Source organism: Nicotiana tomentosiformis, chromosome 3, assembly GCF_000390325.3.
Source record: "Nicotiana tomentosiformis chromosome 3, ASM39032v3, whole genome shotgun sequence".
In the NCBI taxonomy this organism is placed as follows: Eukaryota; Viridiplantae; Streptophyta; class Magnoliopsida; order Solanales; family Solanaceae; genus Nicotiana; species Nicotiana tomentosiformis.
Window position 1 is genome coordinate 84,129,447 of NC_090814.1, and position 21,399 is coordinate 84,150,845.

At 37.3% G+C, this 21,399-nt stretch overlaps 2 protein-coding genes and 1 long non-coding RNA gene across 3 annotated transcripts; 1 reads left to right on the forward strand and 2 right to left on the reverse strand.

Moving 5' to 3' along the window:
• The first annotated feature begins 1,778 nt into the window (after positions 1–1,778).
• On the forward strand, positions 1,779–14,570 carry LOC104115925 (kinesin-like protein KIN-10C). The gene is made up of 17 exons (XM_009626655.4): positions 1,779–2,183; positions 2,894–3,059; positions 3,184–3,384; positions 3,476–3,665; positions 3,761–3,966; positions 4,065–4,249; positions 4,339–4,378; positions 11,834–11,911; positions 12,018–12,077; positions 12,174–12,224; positions 12,320–12,410; positions 12,495–12,796; positions 12,887–12,933; positions 13,617–13,638; positions 13,732–13,800; positions 13,899–13,937; positions 14,402–14,570. The coding sequence occupies exons 1-17, from the start codon at positions 1,963–1,965 to the stop codon at positions 14,444–14,446; spliced, it is 2,013 nt and encodes a 670-aa protein (XP_009624950.1). The 5' UTR covers positions 1,779–1,962; the 3' UTR covers positions 14,447–14,570.
• On the reverse strand, positions 3,816–14,130 carry LOC138907083 (uncharacterized). Its single transcript, XR_011414795.1, has 2 exons — positions 13,759–14,130; positions 3,816–4,149 (listed from the first exon to the last, which is right to left on the reverse strand). It is a non-coding gene; the product is annotated as an uncharacterized lncRNA (long non-coding RNA).
• Positions 14,571–14,637: 67 nt separating the features above from the next.
• LOC104115924 (uncharacterized protein At3g49055) lies at positions 14,638–19,450 on the reverse strand. The gene is made up of 5 exons (XM_009626654.4): positions 18,461–19,450; positions 17,898–17,974; positions 16,714–16,825; positions 16,523–16,639; positions 14,638–15,234 (listed from the first exon to the last, which is right to left on the reverse strand). Exons 1-5 carry the CDS (start codon positions 19,391–19,393, stop codon positions 14,890–14,892), a joined length of 1,584 nt encoding a protein of 527 aa, XP_009624949.1. The 5' UTR covers positions 19,394–19,450; the 3' UTR covers positions 14,638–14,889.
• Between the last annotated feature and the right edge of the window lie 1,949 nt (positions 19,451–21,399).

A 21,399-nucleotide genomic window follows, 5' to 3' on the forward strand; every position in this document is an offset into this window, starting at 1 on the left:
TATAGTAGTAAACTTCTGGTATATTGTGATATATGATGTAGTACAAATTTGAAGAATAAGGCAGGTATCTTCTCACATACATATTTACCCCATATGATTGTGAAAACATAAAAATTTTCAATCTTTCAATCATTTATAGTCTCAATATGACAGTCATATGTATTAGTAAACTTCAGTTTATCATAACATATGTTTTGACCACAATAATGACAAATAAGCTCTTCGGAAGCCTTCTATTTATTGTCCACAATCAAATATTATTCAGACACTACTTGTGTCGTGTGTCTTCTAGACAAATAATTAGCTCTTCAGAAGCTTTTGTTGTACTACCAAATATTGCTCAGACACTTCTGGTGTCATGAGAGAAAATCATAATCAAATGAACAATATAAAGCTAATTCTAAATTTATAAATGACGAAAATTAAGAATTTTAATATTTTTACCACTAACTTTGTGACAAAAGAGAAATATCATTAACATCTGAATATTTTGTATCAATACGGCAACCACATAGTCATTGCATCTTTTAAGGAAAGATACACGAGTTGTTATTTCCTTCGGGGAACTCAATAACTAACCATAATATATTAATGTGATTGTAGTAGAAAGCATTCTACAAGAATGCTTTTGCCTTAGAATGATACTTAATAAAATTATCCAAGATATTTTACGTACAACAAGTACGCGTGGCAATGATCTTTATGCTACAAAAATAATATATATATCCTCTATTATTCGACCTCTTCAGGAGGTGAGTTGTGGTATTTCTTCATTCACGATAGGGAATGAAAATGTGCTTCAAAAATAACTTTGAATAGCTCATTATTTTGTTTAAGCACATAAAGATACTGCTTCAAAATATTTTCCTACTTCAGGAGAAAATTTCAATTGTGTTACTTCTTCAGGAGCAAATTTAAAATACGAAATATTGAGTATATATTCTCTCAATCATATTAACTCTTCTGGAGGTGAATTGTAATATATTTATAACAAGAGAGTGTTCATATTTACGACTTTATTAATATTATCACATTCACTTCAGGGAATAGATTAATATTTATCAAAAATTCTCATCCTTCAGGAAATCGAACATAATTATCTGAACGCGCATTGAAATAGGTACTGTATACATAACATATAACTAAGCAAGCGATGATAAAGATATTAAAATATAAGCAAAAGACTCAAATTAAATTACGCAAATTTGGCCACTCCATATGTAAGTAATATCTACATCACTACTACCAAGAAGAAAAACTCACCACCTCAAGGATATAATCTGCCTTATGATGCTCGGAATGAATAAGATCTGACCACGGACATAAAAGTATCGCCTTACATCGGAGATGAACACTGAAATAAAAATTAAATTCGATGTAAGTGCTCAAAATGGCAGAGTCTCGTGCTGATAACGTGTTATAAAATAAAGACTAAAAGAAATAAACTGAAGACAAGTATAGAGGGAGATTGGTATTTTATTCAACTTGAAACTTATGTTCATAATGAACTGAAAATTCCTCTATTTATAGAAGAAAGGAAGCAACTGCGAGACTTTTCTTGAGCTGCTTGTAAACTGTGTTGCATAAGCTGCTTGCAACATGTCCTGCATCAGCTGCTTGTAAATAAACTTCAATAGAGTACCAAACGGATAATCTTCTTCAAGAAAATTATTTATAGCAGAGTAACAAATGGATATCTGCGTTATAATTATTTTTATAACAGTATATTTACATTATGGCGTTATTTAGCGGGATTTATCATGAATGATAAAGTCTTCCTGAGGAGCGTGGAAGAGCGCCAGGTAGGACTGACGAAGAATTTGAAAATTGAACCCTAACAACGGCTACTTCTCTAGACATAATACATCACTAGTTCACTACCACTGACCAGACAATCCACTCTATCACTCTAATTCGTCCAAAATCTCCATAATTGTAAAATTTCAAGCTCTGATTTCTTCCATGGCTTTGTCAACGCCCGATTCAAATCGCTTCAAACTACCCATCGCTGGCCCAAGAATCTCGCGCAGAGTACGAATTGTTGGGAAAATCCGAGGATTTACAGACCAAGAGTCTGAAATATCGGGTCGAGATTTGAAACCATGGGTCACTGTGTGCCGGCACAAAGAGAGCGATTCGGATCCCGAAAAAGTTACAATCTCATTCGGAGATGAAGGGAGTAGGTAATTATAAATTGTATCGATACGTTGATTATGTTCAATTGTTTTGATTTTAACATACCCTTTTTCGTTCCGGTTTTAAATTTACTGAAGTAAACCCAATATTAGTTTGTTTTAGTTACAGGCGCGGGTTGAGGTTAAGCCTGCTGCATTAGGCCCCAAGATATCAGAAGCCCCAATTCTTACTACTATTAGATATAATAGTATATATATACAATTATTGTTTCAAATTTTGCATTTGTTTTTGGAATTTGATTGTAGTAGTTTAAAATGAACAAATTATGTAAGTTTTTCTCTCTCACTAATTAATACATTTATCTTCCTTTTGTTTTTTATTATTCCTCCTCCACATAGATTCATTTTTTTTCTGTTTAAGACTGATTTCATTTTTCAATTTTAACACGATTTGCCTGAATAAGCTATATAAGAATGAGTAGATAAAAATGCATTTGAATGTAAATACATACGATTTGCCGCGATTTCATTTTGCACCTCAAAAAGCTAGAAGAATGAACGGTAAATAAAAATATATATTCATCAAATAAGTTTTAGGCCTCTTATCGAAATTTAGCTATAGGGCATCAATTTTGTTATGCCGAAGATTCCCATTTGTAAATGTGTTTTCTACATGATTTTGTTTTTTTTGACATTGATTGGTGCTAGGCTTCCTTTTTTTTTTGTGAAATGTTTTGAGATTCTCTAGTATTTTGCAGTCGCAAAGATAGATATGAATTAGATAATTGCTATGAACAAGACGAGGATAATGCTGTAGTATTCTCAAGAGAGGTAAAGCCACTGATAGCAGAAGTTCTCAGCGGTCGAAATGCATCCATTATTGCATATGGGGCAAGAGGCAGTGGAAAAACCCACACAATCCAGGTATGTCTTCTGTGTATTTTGCCAATAAGTGGGTTCTTTTTCCATGTATCTCAGTTTCTCCTCTGCTTCTCTAATAATAACCTTCTGTTACTTTGAAACTGAGGATATTGTTTCTCTATTTTAGGGTTCTGTGGACAAAGAAGGTTTGGCAGCAATGGCAATAGCTGAGATCCTTTCGCAAACAAAGGATGCCCAGAAAGCAGTCCTCGTTTCCTTTTATGAGGTGTTCCAGGATCATGTCTATGATCTTTTGGACCCTAATCATCCCGAAGTTCAAGTGCTTGAAGATTCTCAAGGAAAAATAAAGCTCAAAGGACTTTCTAAGGCAAGTTAAAGTAATCCAATTCTAGGAGTAAAATATTGAGATATTGCACATTGTTATGGTTAAGATCGCTCTCTTCTTTTCTTTTACGTAGGCCGCTGTGGATTCCATTTCACACTTTCATGATCTAAGTGCTTGTTTGGCTGCACCATGCTATTCAGTACCAAAGACACCAATCCAAATACTCAAAAGGAGTCACAAAGGATTAATGATACATATAGCATCTGCTGATGACATCCAGGGTAGTAAATGTCCCAATGCGATGAACTTTGTGGATTTGGCAGGTTAGCTAGTCCTAAACCTCCAAAAGTTGCAGAGATTTTCTCTTTTGCCGAATAATTGCTTTTTAGTTATCTTCACTGTATTATTATGCTCTCAGGCTATGAGGATTCCAGAAGAAGCAGCAAAGATGGAATTACGCTTACTGAAAGTGCTAGAATAAACAAGTCTTTATATGGCATTATGAACGTGGTGTACGCTCTGAACACAAATGAAAAGCGTGTTCCTTATCGAGAAAGCAAACTCACTCGGATGCTTCAGGAATCTCTTGGTGGCTCCAATCATGTTTTGCTGCTAACCTGCTTGGTAATGACTTTTCTCATTCTAACATGGTTAGATATTCTGTGTAGATTCCAAGTCGCTTTGAAAGATTCCTTTTCTCACCCTTCCATTTTTTGTTCTAGAATCCAATTCTTTGCCAAGATACTCTTTATGTAGCAAGTTTGGCTTCACGATCATGTCAAAGTGCTGGCCAGATATTGACAAGCTCTACAATGAAAAGTAAAAAGCACACCAATCAGCAAGCACGACTAGTGGGTACCCCGTTGTCTGGGAAAAAGAACAACTCTGCCTCCAATTTGATAGGAAGGTATCGCTACATGGCATATCATATTATGAACTAGAATATATAGTTGACGGACGTGTACTGAAATATTTGCTTCTTTGTTTTCATTGAAGGAAACTATTCAGTGATAGAAAAGCTATCATCTCTAAGCAGGTACCAGTTCATTGTTTTTTGGTTCTGATTCCAATATAATTGGTTGCATTAACTGTTAAAAAGAATAGTTTACTTACAAGTCCGCTACTTTAATTGTCAACCCGTCAGGTTTGTACCTCTATGTTTTAGGGTGTGACATTTTGAGTTTCTTCACTCCACAAATTCTCTCTTTTGCTTTTGGAATGTTGCTTTTAAATTTTTGGCTGGGTTCATTGGTTTAATATAACGATGGAAATTACCTAGTCTAGTTGAAATCAATCGGTAATGTCTACAACATTTTTTGTTGGGAATAAACCCCCACAAAAATAATATTCACGGTAATAAAAGCGGAATAATAATGTAGCACCGAGATACGGTAATTAACAAGAATAAAAGAGTGACAATGACACCAAGATTATTACATGGAAAACCCTTTTGAATAAGGGAAAAATCACGGCCCCGAGATGAGCAATTGATATCACTATAGCAAGGAATTTTACACTTTGTAGGTCCGAGTAAAATACTCCAAAGACCACTACAACACTCAAAAGAAATAATCCTCTTTTGATATTCCCACCTCACTACAATATCGCTCACTCTGTATTTTTCTCACAGACTATTTTCTTATACCTTGTCTGTGAAACCTCACTCTTTCTTTCTAACTCTCAGATATATTTTTCCTCTAAGATTGGTGTATAAAATGAGAGTTGAAGCTCTCGTTATATAGAGGGGATGGCTGCCCCAATTAACCAATCGGAAGATTGGATCTCACTTTACAACTTGCACTATGCAATTTGCGGTGCAAATTGGTTGCCAACTCTAAAACTTGCTCTTGCCATCATTAGATTCCCTTTCTTTTCTTTTTTCTATTAATGGGTGTGGACCCCATCAATCTCTTCCTCCAGACCCATTGACCTGAAGGAGTTAACACCGGACTTCTAGCTTGAGTGCATGCCGACAAGTTCTTTGCACAATTCGAACTTGTCTCTTGGTACCACCTTGATCAGCATATCTGTGGGATTCTCAACTTGTAGAAATTCATTCTCCACCATTTCTCTAATCCAGTGATATCTTACGTTGACGTGTTTGGTCCTTGCATGGTACATGGAGTTCTTGATAAGTTCTATTGCACTTTGACTGTCACAATAGACGACATACTCCTTCGGATGCAATCCAAACTCTTGAAAGAACCGTTTCAACCATATCATTTCCTTGCCAGCTTCAATAGCGGCAATATACTCCGTTTCAGTTGTAGAGAGTGCGACACACTTCTGCAACCTTGACTGCCATGATATAGCTCCCCCTGAAAATGTAAACAAATATCCAGTAGTGGATTTTCTGTTATCAATATCACCTGCCATATCAGCATTTGTATAGCCCTTCAAGATTGGATCAGATCCTCCAAAACACAAACAATCTCCCAGGGTACCTCTCAGGTATCTGAGTATCTACTTGACGGCTTCCCGGTGTTCTTTTCCAGGATTTTCAAGAAACCTGCTGACAATACTAACTGCGTGAGCAATATCAGGTCTAGTGCATACCATTGAATACATCAAACTTCTGACGGCAGAGGAATAAGGAACTTTGGTCATGCTTTCCTTTTCCTCCATTGTTGTAGGACACATCTCCTTGCTTAACTTCAGATGACTAGCAAGAGGTGTGCTGACTGGCTTAGCATTCTTCATGTTGAAGCATTCCAGTACACGTTCAATGTACTTCTCCTGAGATAGCCACAACTTTCTGCTTGTTCTCTCTCTGACTATCTTCATACCCAGAATTTGTTGTGTTGGGCCCAAGTCCTTCATATCAAATGACTTGGACAAATCTCCCTTCAACTTTGCGATCAGCCCCTTGTTTTTTCCTACAATTAACATGTCATCCACATACAACAACAAAATAATAAAGTTGTCAGAAAATCTTTTGAAGTATAAACATGGATCAGAATATGTCTTTGTGTAAGTTTGACTTTTCATGAATAAGTCAAACTTCTTGTACCACTGCCTTGGTGCCTGCTTCAGCCCATAAAGACTCTTATTCAGCTTGCATACCATGTGTTTCCTTTCAGCTACTTCAAATCCTTCTGGTTGCTCCATATAGATCTCCTCTTCCAAATCTCCGTGAAGAAATGCAATTTTCACGTCCAACTACTCCACTTCAAGATTTAGGCTAGCTGCTAAGCTCAAGATTGTTCGAATAGAAGTCATTTTGACAACAAGTGAGAAAATTTCGTCAAAATCAATACCTTTCTTCTGCTCGAAGCCTTTTACCACCAATTGAGCTTTGTATCTGACCAACTTGCCATTTCCATCTTTCTTGAGTTTAAAGACCCATTTGCATTTGAGTGGTCTTTTACCCTTTGTAAGTTCAACCAGCTTGTACGTGCCATTTTTCTGTAGAGATTCCATCTCTTCTTGCATGGCTTTCATCCACTGGTTCTTTTCTAGATAGGACATCACCTCCTTAAGACTTTCTGGCTCCCCTTCATCACTGATGAGGACATACTCTGTGGAAGGGTACCTATATTACTCTACCCTTGGCCTCTCCGATCTCCTCAGAGGTTGAGGTTGTTCTTCTTCCTGAGTGGGGTGCTCCACTTGCTCGACACCATCATCAAGTTGCTCATTTTGTTCAATAACCTCATCAGGTTGCTCCCCCTGCTCGGCAACCTCGTCGGCCGTACTTTCTGCACTTGTGGGATAGTTAGAAGAAGAAGGAATGGAAACAAGGTTAGGGATTATACCATTCTTTGTCTTCTCTGATTGATCATCTACAGCTCCAACTTCACTTTCTCGGAAAATTACATCTCTGCTTCTAATGACCTTCTTTATCGGATCCCTCTATCTGTACCTGAACTCTTCATCTCCATATCCGATGAATATGCACGGAACAAATTTATCATCCAGCTTTGTTCTCTGCTTCTTTGGTACGTGCTCCTTTGGTACATGTGCAAAAGCTCTGCAACCGAACACCTTTAGATGTGAGTAGGACACTTCCTTGTTGGTCCAAACTCTTTCTAGGATGTCAAACTCCAATGGAACTGATGGACTCCTATTGATTAGGTAAACAAGTTGTCTGAACTGCTTCACCCCAGAATGACTTAGGCAGTTTAGCCATTCTGAGCATGCTTCTCACCTTCTCAACAATGGTGTGGTTCATCCTCTCGGCTACTCCATTGTGTTGTGGGGTTCCAGGAACTGTCTTTTCATGTCTGATCCCATGACTTGAACAATACTCTTCAAATTCCCTTGAAGTGTACTTAACTCCATTGTCACTTCAGAGACGCTTATTTTGGCCCGTCTCACTTTCCACCAGAGCATGAAACTTCTGGAAAACTTGAAACACCTGATCTTTGGTTTTCAAAATATAAACCCATAATTTTCGTGAAGCATCATCAATAAAAGTAACAAAATATTTGTTACCACCCATCGATTCAATTTCCATTGGACCACAAACATCAGAATATACCAAATCAAGTATATTCAATTTTCTTTCAGACGATGTCTGAAATGAGACTCTATGTTGCTTACCAAATAAATAGTACTACACAAGGTTTTAACGTTGTACCTTTGGCATAAGAAATGGGTGATTTCTTGGCAAGAATTTGCAATCCCTTCTCGCTTATATGACCCATTCTTTTGTGCCACAAATTTGCAGAAATCTCATCTTGTGTCGCGTTCAATTCACCTTGGCATATTTCTGCATTTGTCCTGTACAACGTGCCACGAGCAACTCCCTTTGCAATTACCAATGATCCCTTGGTGACTCTCCACTTTTGATTTGTAAAATAGTTCTCGTATCTATCTCGGTCTAAAGCAATTCCCGAGATCAAGTTCATCCGCAAATCAAGTACATGTCGCACGCCCTTTAGAACCAATGTACATCCAATATTTTGTCTTGATACAAATGTCACTGATCCCCGCAATCTTTGAGTAACTTGTGTTACCCATTCTCACAGTGCCGAAATCACCTGCTACATATCTGCAAAAAAGATCTCTTACCGGTGTGGCATGGTAAGATGTTATTGTATCAACCACCCATTCCGACTCTGGACCTGACAAGTGCATGCATTCCTCTTCCTCATTTATAAAGAGCACAACATTATTATCGTGTTGCACCATGGCGGTTGTGTTGTCGTCATTCTTCTGGCCACTGCTTTCATCTTTGCCCTTCCTTAGATTTGGGCAATCTCTTTTGAAGTGACCTGGTCGATCACAATTGTAGCAATTTTTGGCTCTTGATTTGGATCGGTTCTTAGACTTCTCACGAGCTCAGGATCTACCATAGTTGTTCGAACTCTTTTGATAACTCCTGCCTCTACCTTCTGTGATGAGAGCCTGTCCTTGATTTTCAGACTTCTTTCTCATCTTCTCATTGAGTAGAAGAGTCGATGTGACGTCTTTCAACTCAATGGTAGTCTTACCGTGCAGGATGGTTGTTGCCAAATTATCGTACGAAGATGACAACTAGTTCAATAGCAAGATGGCTTTATCTTCTTCCTCGATTTTCACTCCGAGGTTGGCGAGCTGTGTGATTAGTCCGTTAAACACATTTAAATGTGACAAAAAATTCGTACCTTCACCCATGTGTAGGACGTAGAGCTGCTTCTTCAGGTACAATTTATTTGTCAGCGTTTTGGACATGTATAGGCTTTCCAACCTTGTCCAAATGATGATAACTCCTGCCTCTACCTTCTGTGATGAGAGCCTGTCCTTGATTTTCAGACTTCTTTCTCATCTTCTCATTGAGTAGAAGAGTCGATGTGACGTCTTTCAACTCAATGGTAGTCTTACCGTGCAGGATGGTTGTTGCCAAATTATTGTACGAAGATGGCAACTAGTTCAATAGCAAGATGGCTTTATCTTCTTCCTCGATTTTCACTCCGAGGTTGGCGAGTTGTGTGATTAGTCCGTTAAACACATTTAAATGTGACAAAAAATTCGTACCTTCACCCATGTGTAGGACGTATAGCTGCTTCTTCAGGTACAATTTATTTGTCAGCGTTTTGGACATGTATAGGCTTTCCAACCTTGTCCAAATGCCATATGCGATGTCTTCATCAATGATGTTATTTACCACATCATCTGATAAGTGCAACCTGATTGCAGTAGCAGCCCTTTCATCCAAGTCAGCCCAATCCTCAGCTTTCATGGTATCAGATTTTTTGGCATTAGCATCTAGTACCTTGTGTAATCCTTGTTAAACACATTTAAATGTGACAAAAAATTCGTACCTTCACCCATGTGTAGGGCGTATAGCTGCTTCTTCAGGTACAATTTATTTGTCAGCGTTTTGGACATGTATAGGCTTTCCAACCTTGTTCAAATGCCATATGCGATGTCTTCATCAATGATGTTATTTACCACATCATCTGATAAGTGCAACCTGATTGCAGTAGCAGCCCTTTCATCCAAGTCAGCCCAATCCTCAGCTTTCATGGTATCAGATTTTTTGGCATTAGCATCTAGTACCTTGTGTAATCCTTGTTGAATGAGCAGATGCCTCATCCTTCTTTGCCATGTTGAGAAACCGTTATCTCCGTTGAATTTTGCTACCTCGTACTTTACTCCAGATATTTTTTTTTCACCGAGTATAGTACTACCAACAATGAATAGTACTTCTGTGAGCGAGCAGAACCTGCGCTCTGATACCAGTTGTTGGGAATAAACCCCTACAAAAATAATATTCACGGTAATAAAAGCGGAATAATAACGTAGCATAGAGATACGGTAAATAACAAGAATAAAAGAGTGACAACGACACCCAGATTTTTACGTGGAAAACCCTTTTGAATAAGAGAAAAACCACGGCCCCGAGATGAGCAACTGATATCACTATAGTAAGGAATTTTACACTTTGAAGGTCCGAGTAAAATACTCAAAAGAAATAATCCTCTTTTGATATTCCCACCTCACTACAATATCGCTCGCTCTCTATTTTTCTCACATACTATTTTCTTATACTGTGAAACCTCACTCTTTTTTTCTAACTCTCAGATATATTTTTCCTCTGAGATTGGTGTATAAAATGAGAGCTGAAGCTCTTCTTATATAGAGGGGATGGCTGCCCCAATTAACCAATCGGAAGATTGGATCTCACTTTACAACTTGCACTATGTAATTTGCAGGGCAAATTGGTTGCCAACTCTAAAACTTGCTCTTGTCATCGTTAGATTCCCTTTCTTTTCTTTTTTCTATTAATGGGTGTGGACCCCATCATTTTTACATGTCATTGATTTATAGGCAAAATACATAAGTTACCACCTGAACTAAGGACCAAATTCTTGTTACACACTTTCTGACGGCGAAAATCATCTTACACACTCAACCTTTCAAAAGTGTGTCTAGGACACATCATTTTTGTCAGATGGCATGCGCGTGTTTAACTAAAACATTGAGCGCGTAAAACCTCCAAATTTTTATTCAGATCTTTAATTAAATGCCATGTGTCATAATATTTTTTCTTTTTCCTTATATCTTTTCTTAATCTGATAAAAAGAAACCAAAAAAGGGGAAACCGGATCTGACTTTCTTGTGCCTTGCCATCCCTCGCGTACCCCCATCCCCCCCCCCCCCAAACCACAATTATTTTTCATTTCTTCCTCAAATCACCTTCCTGCAAACTCTTGCTACAGCAAATTAAAGGCAATTAAAAGTGGGTTTTGCGTTTGAAGTTATAATCCAGCTTGATATTATGTTTCTTCTCTTTTCTTCCCATGTATAAAAATAATCATAACAAACATTTAAAGTATTTTCCTCTTCAATTGCTTTTGGATTTCTCTTGTTTTCAAACAAAGGTTTCTTTTTTGAATAGGTGTGGAGAAGGGGGGCTATAGTATTTGTTGCTTTGTTTTGAAAGTTAATGGTGATGGTGGTAGCTACGGCGTTGGTGGAAGCTATGGCGGTGACAACAGTGATAAGGTGGTGATAATGGAGAAAGGAAAAAGATTAACTCCATAATTCAGTTGTATTTGTTCTTAGTATCTACAGCACATCTCAAGAATTCTAGTTCTTCACATTTCCTTAAGCTTTTCTATTTTGAATCTCAAAAATTTCAAGAAACAAGAATGCACCAGAAGCTAGGAGCTGACCACTATTATATAAAAATAAAAGGGCAGTTGACTTGGGCTTTTAAGTTTTGTTGATTTTTTCTTGTGGTCGGCGGCAGGGGATACTTTGCCGGAGAAGAGAAAGAGATGAGAGGGAGAAGATGGTTAAAGGGTGTAGTTGTAAATTTAAGTATTTTATTCTTAAAAAATAGTAATGACACGTGTTACGATTTTATTGGTGCGTGACGTTACACATGTTTTACAAAATTGGTCAAGAAAAAAATGGTGTATTAGATACGCTTTTGAAAGGTTGAGTGTGTAAGATGATTTTTGCCGTCAGAAAGTGCGTAAGGGGGATTTGGTCCATAGTTTAGGTGGTAACTTATGTATTTTGCCTTGATTCATGCATATAACTTGTCATTGATTCATAGGATGATGTCACCTCAGCCACAAAGTTTAAGTCTCTTTCAGAGAATGCTTCAACTATCATATCTTCCTTCCATAAAAAGGTATATGACTTTATCTGTTGAAAGCATTGGTTTACTAAAGAAGTTAACATCTTATTCATTGTCTAGTTTATGCCTCATGGAACTTAAAGATGTTATGTATTGCTAGACTTCTCAAGACAAGTCCAATTCAGATAGCTCTAGAGCCTTGATATCATCAGCAGAAAATGTTAGTACACTTTCATTTTGTGAATGCATTTCTGTTCCTTTTATATATTTCTGTTTTAATGGCTATGCGTGGGCTTGATCAACTTATTGGTTGCAGGATATCCCAAATGCTTTCAAGGAAACAATCTCTATTCATAAAATGGAAAAGGTGAGGCAAATTAGTCATTTAATTAAACATTTTTGACTGATGCACTTTAATTAATTGGTGTTATCTGTGTAATGATATTAACCTTTGCATCTCAGGATGCCTCTCCACCAAATATAGCAAAGGATTTAAAAGTTACTCCTGAAGTTCATTGTGATGTCAAAGAAATACTTTCTTTTGCAGATGATGGTAGGTTGTGTTACAAGTTGGTTATTGTGTTAAATTTGAACTTTCTCTTTTTTTTCTTTTTCTCACAGTGCTATAAACTCGTAGGTGTTGTGGATACCGAGAAGAAAAGTGGAGATATGAACATAGACAAAGTAGCATCACCACCACTAAGTGAAAGACTTAGAGAAATAACAAATAATTTACGGTTGTTGGAGTCTTCAACTTCTTTGCATATGTTGATGCCAAAGCAGTTGGACACATCTCAAGGAAGCCTTGAAAGTTCTGGTGACATTATAGAACCCAAAACCCCAAAAGCTGAAACTGATATGAGAACCGGTGACAAATTGGAGATTGCCATGTATACTAGTCCTTGGGAAAGATTTCATACGCGCAGTTCTGGAGTAAAGGTTTAATTGATTTACTTTTGTGAGTAGTTCTTTAGCATTTTTTTGTCTGATGCTACTTCAACTTATTCACTCTCCTTTTTCATTGTGCAGAATTGTCTTGTCCAAGAATATCTGAATTTATTAAACACTGCAAGCAAGTAAGTGAATGATTCCCCTATATAACCGGTTCTCCTCTTTTCATATAGTTCTTTTCCTTCTGATATTAATAGTCAATTTATCGGTGACTAAGATTTTCCTTCTCATCATATTTTTATTCCCTTCCAAAATCCAAGACAACTAACTTGATGATATTACTTCTCAAGCTATTTTCCCTGTCCAGCTTTCACTTTTTTTGCAACATCCTTTTTTCCAGTTGTAAAGCATTAGCTAAGTGGTGAAAATTGCAAGTTTGTAAAAGAAGCAACCCTCATATTATGCGATCTTAAGTAGCACAACACAAGTGAAGAAGCAACCGTGATATTTACTTCTCAACCTATGTTACACCGTCCAGCTTGCACCTTTATTGCAACATCGTATTTTTTAGCTGTAAAGCATTAGCTAAGCAGTGAAAACTGCAAGTTCTAAAGTAGCAACCTTAATGTTATGTTATCTTAAGCAGCAAACTACAAGGTTTCACAGTTCCTTCTTTTGGATTATGAGGGAATGACTCTAGCCAGAACTGGTCTTGTAAACCGCGCTTTGATGCTAAGACCGAGGCCCCCAAGAGTAAAAAGGGGTGGTTGTTATTTAAACGGGTTTCAGTATATTTGTTTATTCTTGTGGTGTGTGCATTGGCTAATATTTCTTATAACATTCATCTTTCTCTCATTTGTGATTACAGAGAAGAGTTAACAAGGATCCAGGTAAGATCACACATGTCAATACTATTCTTTTTCAAGCCTATCATTGCGTATAGCCGTATACTAGTTTATAAGTCAATATCATATTTCGCGTAGGGCATCGGAGAAAAGAGAGCAACTTACATTCTTGAACTACGTGAAGAATCTTCAGAACCCTTTAAGAGTGTAAGGACCTTGGACATAATGGTTTTGCAACTGGAAAAATGAAAAAGATATAGTGATTGTACTTAAATTTATTGATCATTTTGTTTACTTTTGTTCAGCGTGAAGATTTGAAAGAAGTTGGTCTCTCGGAAAAGGAGGTACTTTTACTAATCTTTCAATTTTTCTTGATGTCCAATGTGTTACAGCTAATTTTGTAAGCTTAACGGTCATTACTGCCATATACTTTAATTTTCTTGAGCGCCATAGCCTAAGAAGAAAAAGTCGAATGTATGTGGGAAAAAGATAGTGTTACAAGTAAACTTGCCAAAGTCTTGTATGGTTGTTTTGATCTGGTATGCACTTCGCCCCTGTCAGAAAAGGAAAATAATAAAAAGAAAAAGCAAACAAGAAAGACATCTTGAGTTGAGGAAAACAAGTTAAAAGAACACGAAGAAGTAAAAATTTCACTTGATTTTTCAAGAACTTATTAAGTATGTTGGGATGAGTTATAGGACCTTCAAGTATTCACTTGATTACTAGTAACTTTGTCTATGGGAGATGAACTATTATTCAAGTAATTTATGCTCTTATTCTCTTGTTTTCTGTTTATGTATCTTTACAGATAAATGGCTTGATGAGGAGAATGGCTGGACAACTTTTCTGCTAGAATGACCTTTTAAGAATTGTTTGATGGCAACTAGAAGTTGCCAGCAGTTATATTATGATGATTTTGAATGTAATATGTTTCTTTGCAATTGTTCAAACAAATGGAAAAACATACTACTTTGTGATATGCTATGCTTTTGTGGAAAATATACATAACTAGTCTCATGAGACGACTATCCAAGATCAAGAATAATCCAACTGAAGCTGTTACCTTCACTACTGTTTTGTGTGAAAGTTATCCCAAAAAGGCATCGATAAATCAGCCCATAGAGCATCTGGCTCAGTTGTGATCATTTCTGTACAATGGGCCAAAACAAGGGAAGAGAGAGAAGAATAACAAGCAGAAATTCACGTACAACATCTAAATAAAGACTACTAACTTTTCTTTTTGAAATTAAAACCCAAAAAAAAACTTTAGGCTTGGAGGAGAGTGAGAATCAAATATTAACGGAGTAGTGCTTGCATTTCTGGTAGCATCCTTGTCACGTTTCGTACACCAGTTGTATTATTAGCAGTGCTAAACTTGAGACCTCGCCATGGCCAACACAAACGCCTCAGTCTACGGCGATTTATTCGCTCCCTTTTCTCTACTTCTTCTAATTGTCTTGTTAGCTCCTCAATCTGCTTATGTAGCTCAGTAGCCCTGCTGTCTGCAAGTTGGAGAGAACTCTCAGCTGCCTCCCTAGCAGCGATGGCTGTCGCCACTAGCTCATCTTTCAGCTGCAACTTGCTATTAGAAATACGTAAAGCAGCTCTTGTCTTTTCCAATTCTTGTTTCAGAATATTAACCTGTCGTTAACAAAATTTTAGCATCACTTTTGTCTCAGGTTCACAAAATAAATAAATTGTTTTCACTAGTTTTGATGTACAAGTAGCAGCAATTTGGTGTACTAGTCTGGCTTAATAGGCCAATTAGAAAAGCAGATTCCGTTTGGTTTTTCCTGCTTTCTTTAGCTTTCTAGCTATTCAGGGCAATTGGTTCTCAAAGGCTCACGTAATTCCAATGGAATAGTTTATAAATTAAGCAATCAAAATGTACACCGTTCTTTATTCATACATTAGATTCCCAAGTACAGACATTGTGAATACGTGAACCCAAAAGGTCTAAACAAAGGTTGGTAAAGTTACAAAGGTGTAAAGAAATGCTACTCAAAGTAATTAAGAAAATTGTTAGCAGAAAGCATATGATAGAAGCTGCACATCAGTAAAATAGAGTATATTGATCAGTGGCAGAGTAATTTTCCTTAGGTGTCTCTTTTTTCTGGGGAAAAGGGAATTTTTAGGATTAGTAATGAATTTGGGAGAGTTCAGGACACAGTTTTTCCTCATATTTCCCAAACATATGCTAGCACAGAAGAGAAGCACCAGTACTCCAAAATGAACCTAAATAATCCCCACGTTCTTCTGGCCTCATAAGGAAAGCAACTTTCCCAGAGTGAGATAGGGCAGTAAGGCACCCCCCACAGCTCAAATTGGCTAGAAACTGTACACTAATTCCTCTCATTCTTTGAAAGACAGTGACTGACTGGATTCATTAATCTTAGCTGAATTATAGCCTGTTTTGCCGAGCTTCTAAAATTAGCTTATTTTGAGAAGTATTTTTCTCAAAAGTACTTTTCAAAAAAGTGTTTTTGGCGAGAAGCAGTTTGTGTTTGACTAATTAATTTGAAAAACACTTTTGAGCAGTAATTAGTGTTTGGCCAAACTTTTGAAAATTGTTTCTAAGTGTATTTCTCTCAAAAGTGCTTTTGGAGAGAAACAACTTTTTCTGTTTCTCAAAAAATGCTTCTGCTTCTCCTCAAAAGCACTTTTGTTCCATTTAAAAGCTTGGTAAACACCTCAATTTTTGGCCAAAAGTACTTTTGGCAAGAAAAAATAATTTTGGCAAAAAAAAAAAAAGGTTGGCCAAACACGCTATTAGTATGTATTTATAAATATTTGCTGGATCAGTACTATAACCAACTTACTAGTAATTTACGTTACCGGTCGACCACCAAAATAAAATCTAGCAATACAATGCGAGGGCAAAAACAAAGCAAGTAAAAATAAGAAAGCTCGATTGATCGTGCAAACCTACCAGTACTTCATGCTCCTTAATAGATTTCTTTCCAGCTTCCACTTCCATTTCGCAAGCTTCTCTCCATCTAGAGATTTCTTCTTCAGCGTCTTTATTTTCTACCACGAGTGCTTCAACCTGGAAGATGAAACGGGGAAAAAGCATGTAACAGTTGAACATCTTAAGGACTGTTACCTTAGTCAGAAACTAACCTTTTGAGTAAGCAGCATTTCTCTATCTTCCAACTCTTTAATGTATTTCATATTTTCTGCTAGTTTCTGACTTTGTTTGTCTGATAGATTCTGCAGAAACTCCATGCCTGACCTGGCAGTAACTTGATAATTAAACACAAGACTCCAGGTAAAGGATTAAATTAAGGTTAATCTTTCAATCTTCTACCCAGAAAAGGTAATCTTTCAATCATCCATGTTGTCTAACTCTTGCCCCCTCTTATTGGTATGTTCTCTGGTAAGCGCATCAAATAAAAGTAAGCATAGAGCACTTTAAAGCGGGGTCCAATGAAAATATGTTGAAGTCGAAAAGGGAGATAGATAAGTTAACCTTTCCCTTATCAAGTCAGTCAGAAGCGAAAAATAAAAATAAAATCCTGTGTATGTGTGCATGGGAGAAACTTTCTATTCTTATCTTTTATTTTGCATTTTACATCCTGTCAGGCTTCTCAATTGGGACTTCCTATCAAGATTTATCTCCAATCTTCTCTAAGGATCTTCTGTCTATGATACTCCCTAAGTGAGTAGGTTATTGAAGTTGCAAGATACTATAGCTATTCAATGTTTTCTTCCTGGATATGTATCAAGTAACATGTACACAGCTGACTTGACATACGTTTATTTAGGAGTTTGTCAAGCCTTGTGGGAAGATCTTTTAGCAAGTTTGTTTGAATCTTGAGCACATCTGTTGGGGGGGGGGGGGGGCATGTGAAGTTTCATGAATCAAAGAGGGTGATTTCATTTCATTCTTGAACTTCTTGCAGTCTGACAGAAATGATCTTTCACTAACAAAGTACAAGAAGCTTCAAAATCGTACTATGCTATATATAGCAGAAAATGTACACTTTACCACATCGAATTGATTGAGCCTCATTCAGAGAATATTATCAGAATGTTATCCTATTCGATATAATGCTATTAAGCACCAGGCTTATTTATGCACTGTGTTTAATGTTATTGCTGCACATTCTAGTTTCATGCTCCAACGTCTAAGCTCAATTGTAAAATTTGAAGGATAATATTTTATATAAACTTGATCTAAGACGACACTAAGCAGTCATGCAATATGAAGTATAAGAAAAGAGCTAAAGGAAATACCTAATTTGAAGGTGGACTTGATAACGAATAACTATGAACATAAAAACTGCAGTTTGCCAGCACAATACCTAGATTCCTCCAAAGACCTCTGCAATTGTGTGATTTCAAGTCTTAACTTCTTTGTTATTGTTTCTACAGTTGAGACCTGGTAAGCATCAATGAATAAATTACATGAGTCAGAAACATGGCAAGTGATTTCCAATCAAGCTTACAAAAGTACTACCGTCAAGGTGACGAAACCTTCTCTTCTAAAATCTCTATATGTGTATTTGCAAGGTCAAGAATATGGTCGCAAAATTTTATTAAATTAGGCTTAAAACCACCTAAAGAGATGGCTAGGGGAGAATGAATTTGATAATCTATCTACATCTTTATGTTTGTATGACTATTGATTCTGAAATTTATCATCTCAATATTTGAATAGCTTTACCGCTGGGTAACCTTGCTATTCTTCTTTTCAAATGTCAAGACAAACATAGAGATGCAGAACCAAATCTATAATTTGGAGCCATCAGAGTTAGCAAGGTCTATTACATATATAAGTACTATGTGTGTGTGCGCGCGCGAATGTGTGTGGGTACATACACATTCTTTGTGTATGTATATAGATGCTCTGGGCCAAAAATGTTACCAGAGTGACAGCTTCTGTTTGGCATTCATCATTATCTGATTTAGCACTGGTTTCAGAATCCAAATTATCTGAAGATGTTTCACTGGTTGCACTTCCCATCATAAACCCGAACCCGAACCCAACCTTTTGCAACCCTCTCTCTGCAATCTGCATAATGGCACCTCTCTTCTGTTCAGTATTTCCCCTTATTCTGTTCAAACTCTTCTCCGCTGTCTCCTTTTCAACCAAAGCAATTCTAAGCAAGCTATTAATATCTCGATTCTCCTCCGCTAAACTCGCCGCGCTGTTCTCCAATTCTCTCTTCTCTTTTTTCCTCATTTCCTCATACTCTCCCCATTTTTCCTCTACCAAATTCGCCAGCTCTAGAACCTTCTTCAGCTCCACAGAAAAAACAGCCTTCTCTTCATTTAACAATTTTGTTTTTTCGCACTTTAACTGATCAGAACTTTCCGTTCTATTCACACGTGAATTGAAATTCTTAACCAATCTCAGTAACCCGTGCTTCGCTGATTGCACAATCTCCAAATTACGCATACAAACTTCTGATTGCTCTCTTTTCTCATCTAATAATTCCTCAGCTTTCTTCCTAGAAACCTCGAGCTCGGTGTTATTTCTCTCTGTTTCTTTGTGAAAATCCATTTCTCTCACGCGAAAATCATCCTCTAGTCTCTGAATTGCGAGGCAAAGCCCGTCTCTTTCGCTTGAGACCTCTTTAATTGCCTCTGAAAGATCGATGTATTGCTTGAGAACATCGTCCTTCTGCAACTCAATTTGGTGAAGGAGTTCGTCCTTTTGCGTCAACTCCGATTTTAGGCTTTGGTTGGAAGTGCGAAGAGTCTCGAGATCAGCGAGTTGAGAGCTGTTTAGTGAGTTTAAATCGGAAATTTCATCGCGGGAGAGATGTTGAGCTTCCATTAGATCCGTATTCTCCATAGTTTGTGATTGAAGTTGTCATGAAAAGAAAGAAGCGAGCCCTCACAGAGCAACTACCAGTCAATGAAAAATGAATTTCCGTTAGGTGATGAGGTTATATATATATTTGGCGCGGGAACTTTTAGTTACAAAATCACACTTCTTTCATATTTTATCTTCAACATGTCATGTCAATTTGTATATATAATAATGTATCATCAAAAGAGAAAATGTACTACAAAAGATTAAAGAGTTTTCAAATAATATGATTGAGTGTCTACTAAAAGAGTGTCTCTATCTCTACAAGGTAGGGATAAGGTTTGCGTACACACTACCCTCTCCAGACTTCATTATGTGGGATTACACTGAGTTATTATTGTTGTTGTATGACTGTCACTCTTGTTAGAATAGACAATAAGTAAAAGAGTGTTATATTAACTGAACATAACAAGAAATTTGTTCTATGTAAATTTTGAGCGAAATTATAGTGGTCTTCTAATGTCTAACAAAATAATAAATATAATAATGTCTTTCAAACTTTGCAAAAGAAAAGGAATACTTGAAACTTATTGTGTTCTTCGTCGTCTAAGATGTACTAGAATAGTGTAGCATTGGAATTTTGGATAAGATCTAAGATTTTATGTTTAGCCTTATAATCCTTCCTTCATCTCGACCAACCCTAGAAATTACGCACCAACTTCATTCACTTTGCTGGTTGAATGAATTGATTGTTGTTGGGATTGAAGGTTGGTGCATGAAAAATGGAGGGAAGAAATGTTAATGGAAAGTGAGCTCCCTTATGATTTAGAAAGAGCAATTGTCCCTCATTGGTGGTGAAAAGAAAAGGAAATGTGCTTATATTGATAAAGTACTTCCATTGGTGTTAAACGGGTTGGACAGAAGGTAAGCCTCATGCCGTCGTTGCTCGCTCGGCTTTGGATTCGGTCAAAGATCGATTGATTGATCCACCTGTTTTTCCAACAGCCATGATTGATTCTGAAAGGTTGCAAACTTTTCAGAATATAAATATGCCTTGATCCCAGTATTCTTTCCTTACGAAACTTCTTCTCTTTTTTCTGCACAAGTAAATTCCGGTGTGATTTACTCACCAGCGTTTTTGGTACCGATACTCTGGTGAGTTAAATCATTCTATCCTCGGAGGATAATATTCCAATACCTCGGGTACTTGAGGGGAATAATTTTCTTAAGGATACACTGTGCATTCGGTGGGCTCAATTTCATTCCGAAATTTATTTTCAAATTATGTTTGATTATTTCGAGATTCAGCTTTACTTTTGATTTTCTGTTTCTGTTTTTTTCTGTTAAAGAAATATTACTGTTTCATTATAATATAGTATTACAGTTTTGACTAATGATAACTAGGAGTTTTAGCCTATTATTTGCTCTCTTTTGCTTAGGTTTTGGGTCAAAATGCGTAAAGGTATTCCCGAAAACTAACTTAATGTGCTTGCTTGCAGGGTTTGGTCAAAATGAGGCAAAGAATCCATAATCAACTCATGAAGGAGTTAAACCTGCACGAATCCAAGGCTGAGACTGGAGCGCTGAGAGCGGCAAAAAAGCGCGGCCGCGTAAGGACCACCGCTGAGGCGGCCACTATTACGCGGTCCGCGAAAGTAGATTCAGAGAAGCTGCTTTGAGTACTAAAATCACCGCAGACCGCGTTGGAAAGGCGCGGCCGCGAGAGAATTTTTACTGAGAGCGCGGTTCGAGGTTCAGAGACTCTACAGTTTGGGCTCAAATGAAGAACGCGGCCCGCGTCCAAATTATGCGGCCGCGAATTGATCTTACGCGGACGCGAAGGAAATTCCGCTGAGAGCGCATCTTGAGGTTCAGAGGCCCTGCAAGTCGGGCTTAACTGAAGAACGCGGTCCGCGTCCAAATTACGCGGTCGCGATGGAAGCACATGCGAACGCGGTTGAAATTATGCGATCCGCGAAACTAAGCCCAATCCAAGCCCAATATTGAAGAAACGCGGACCACGCTCATTATTATGCGGCCGCAAAAGC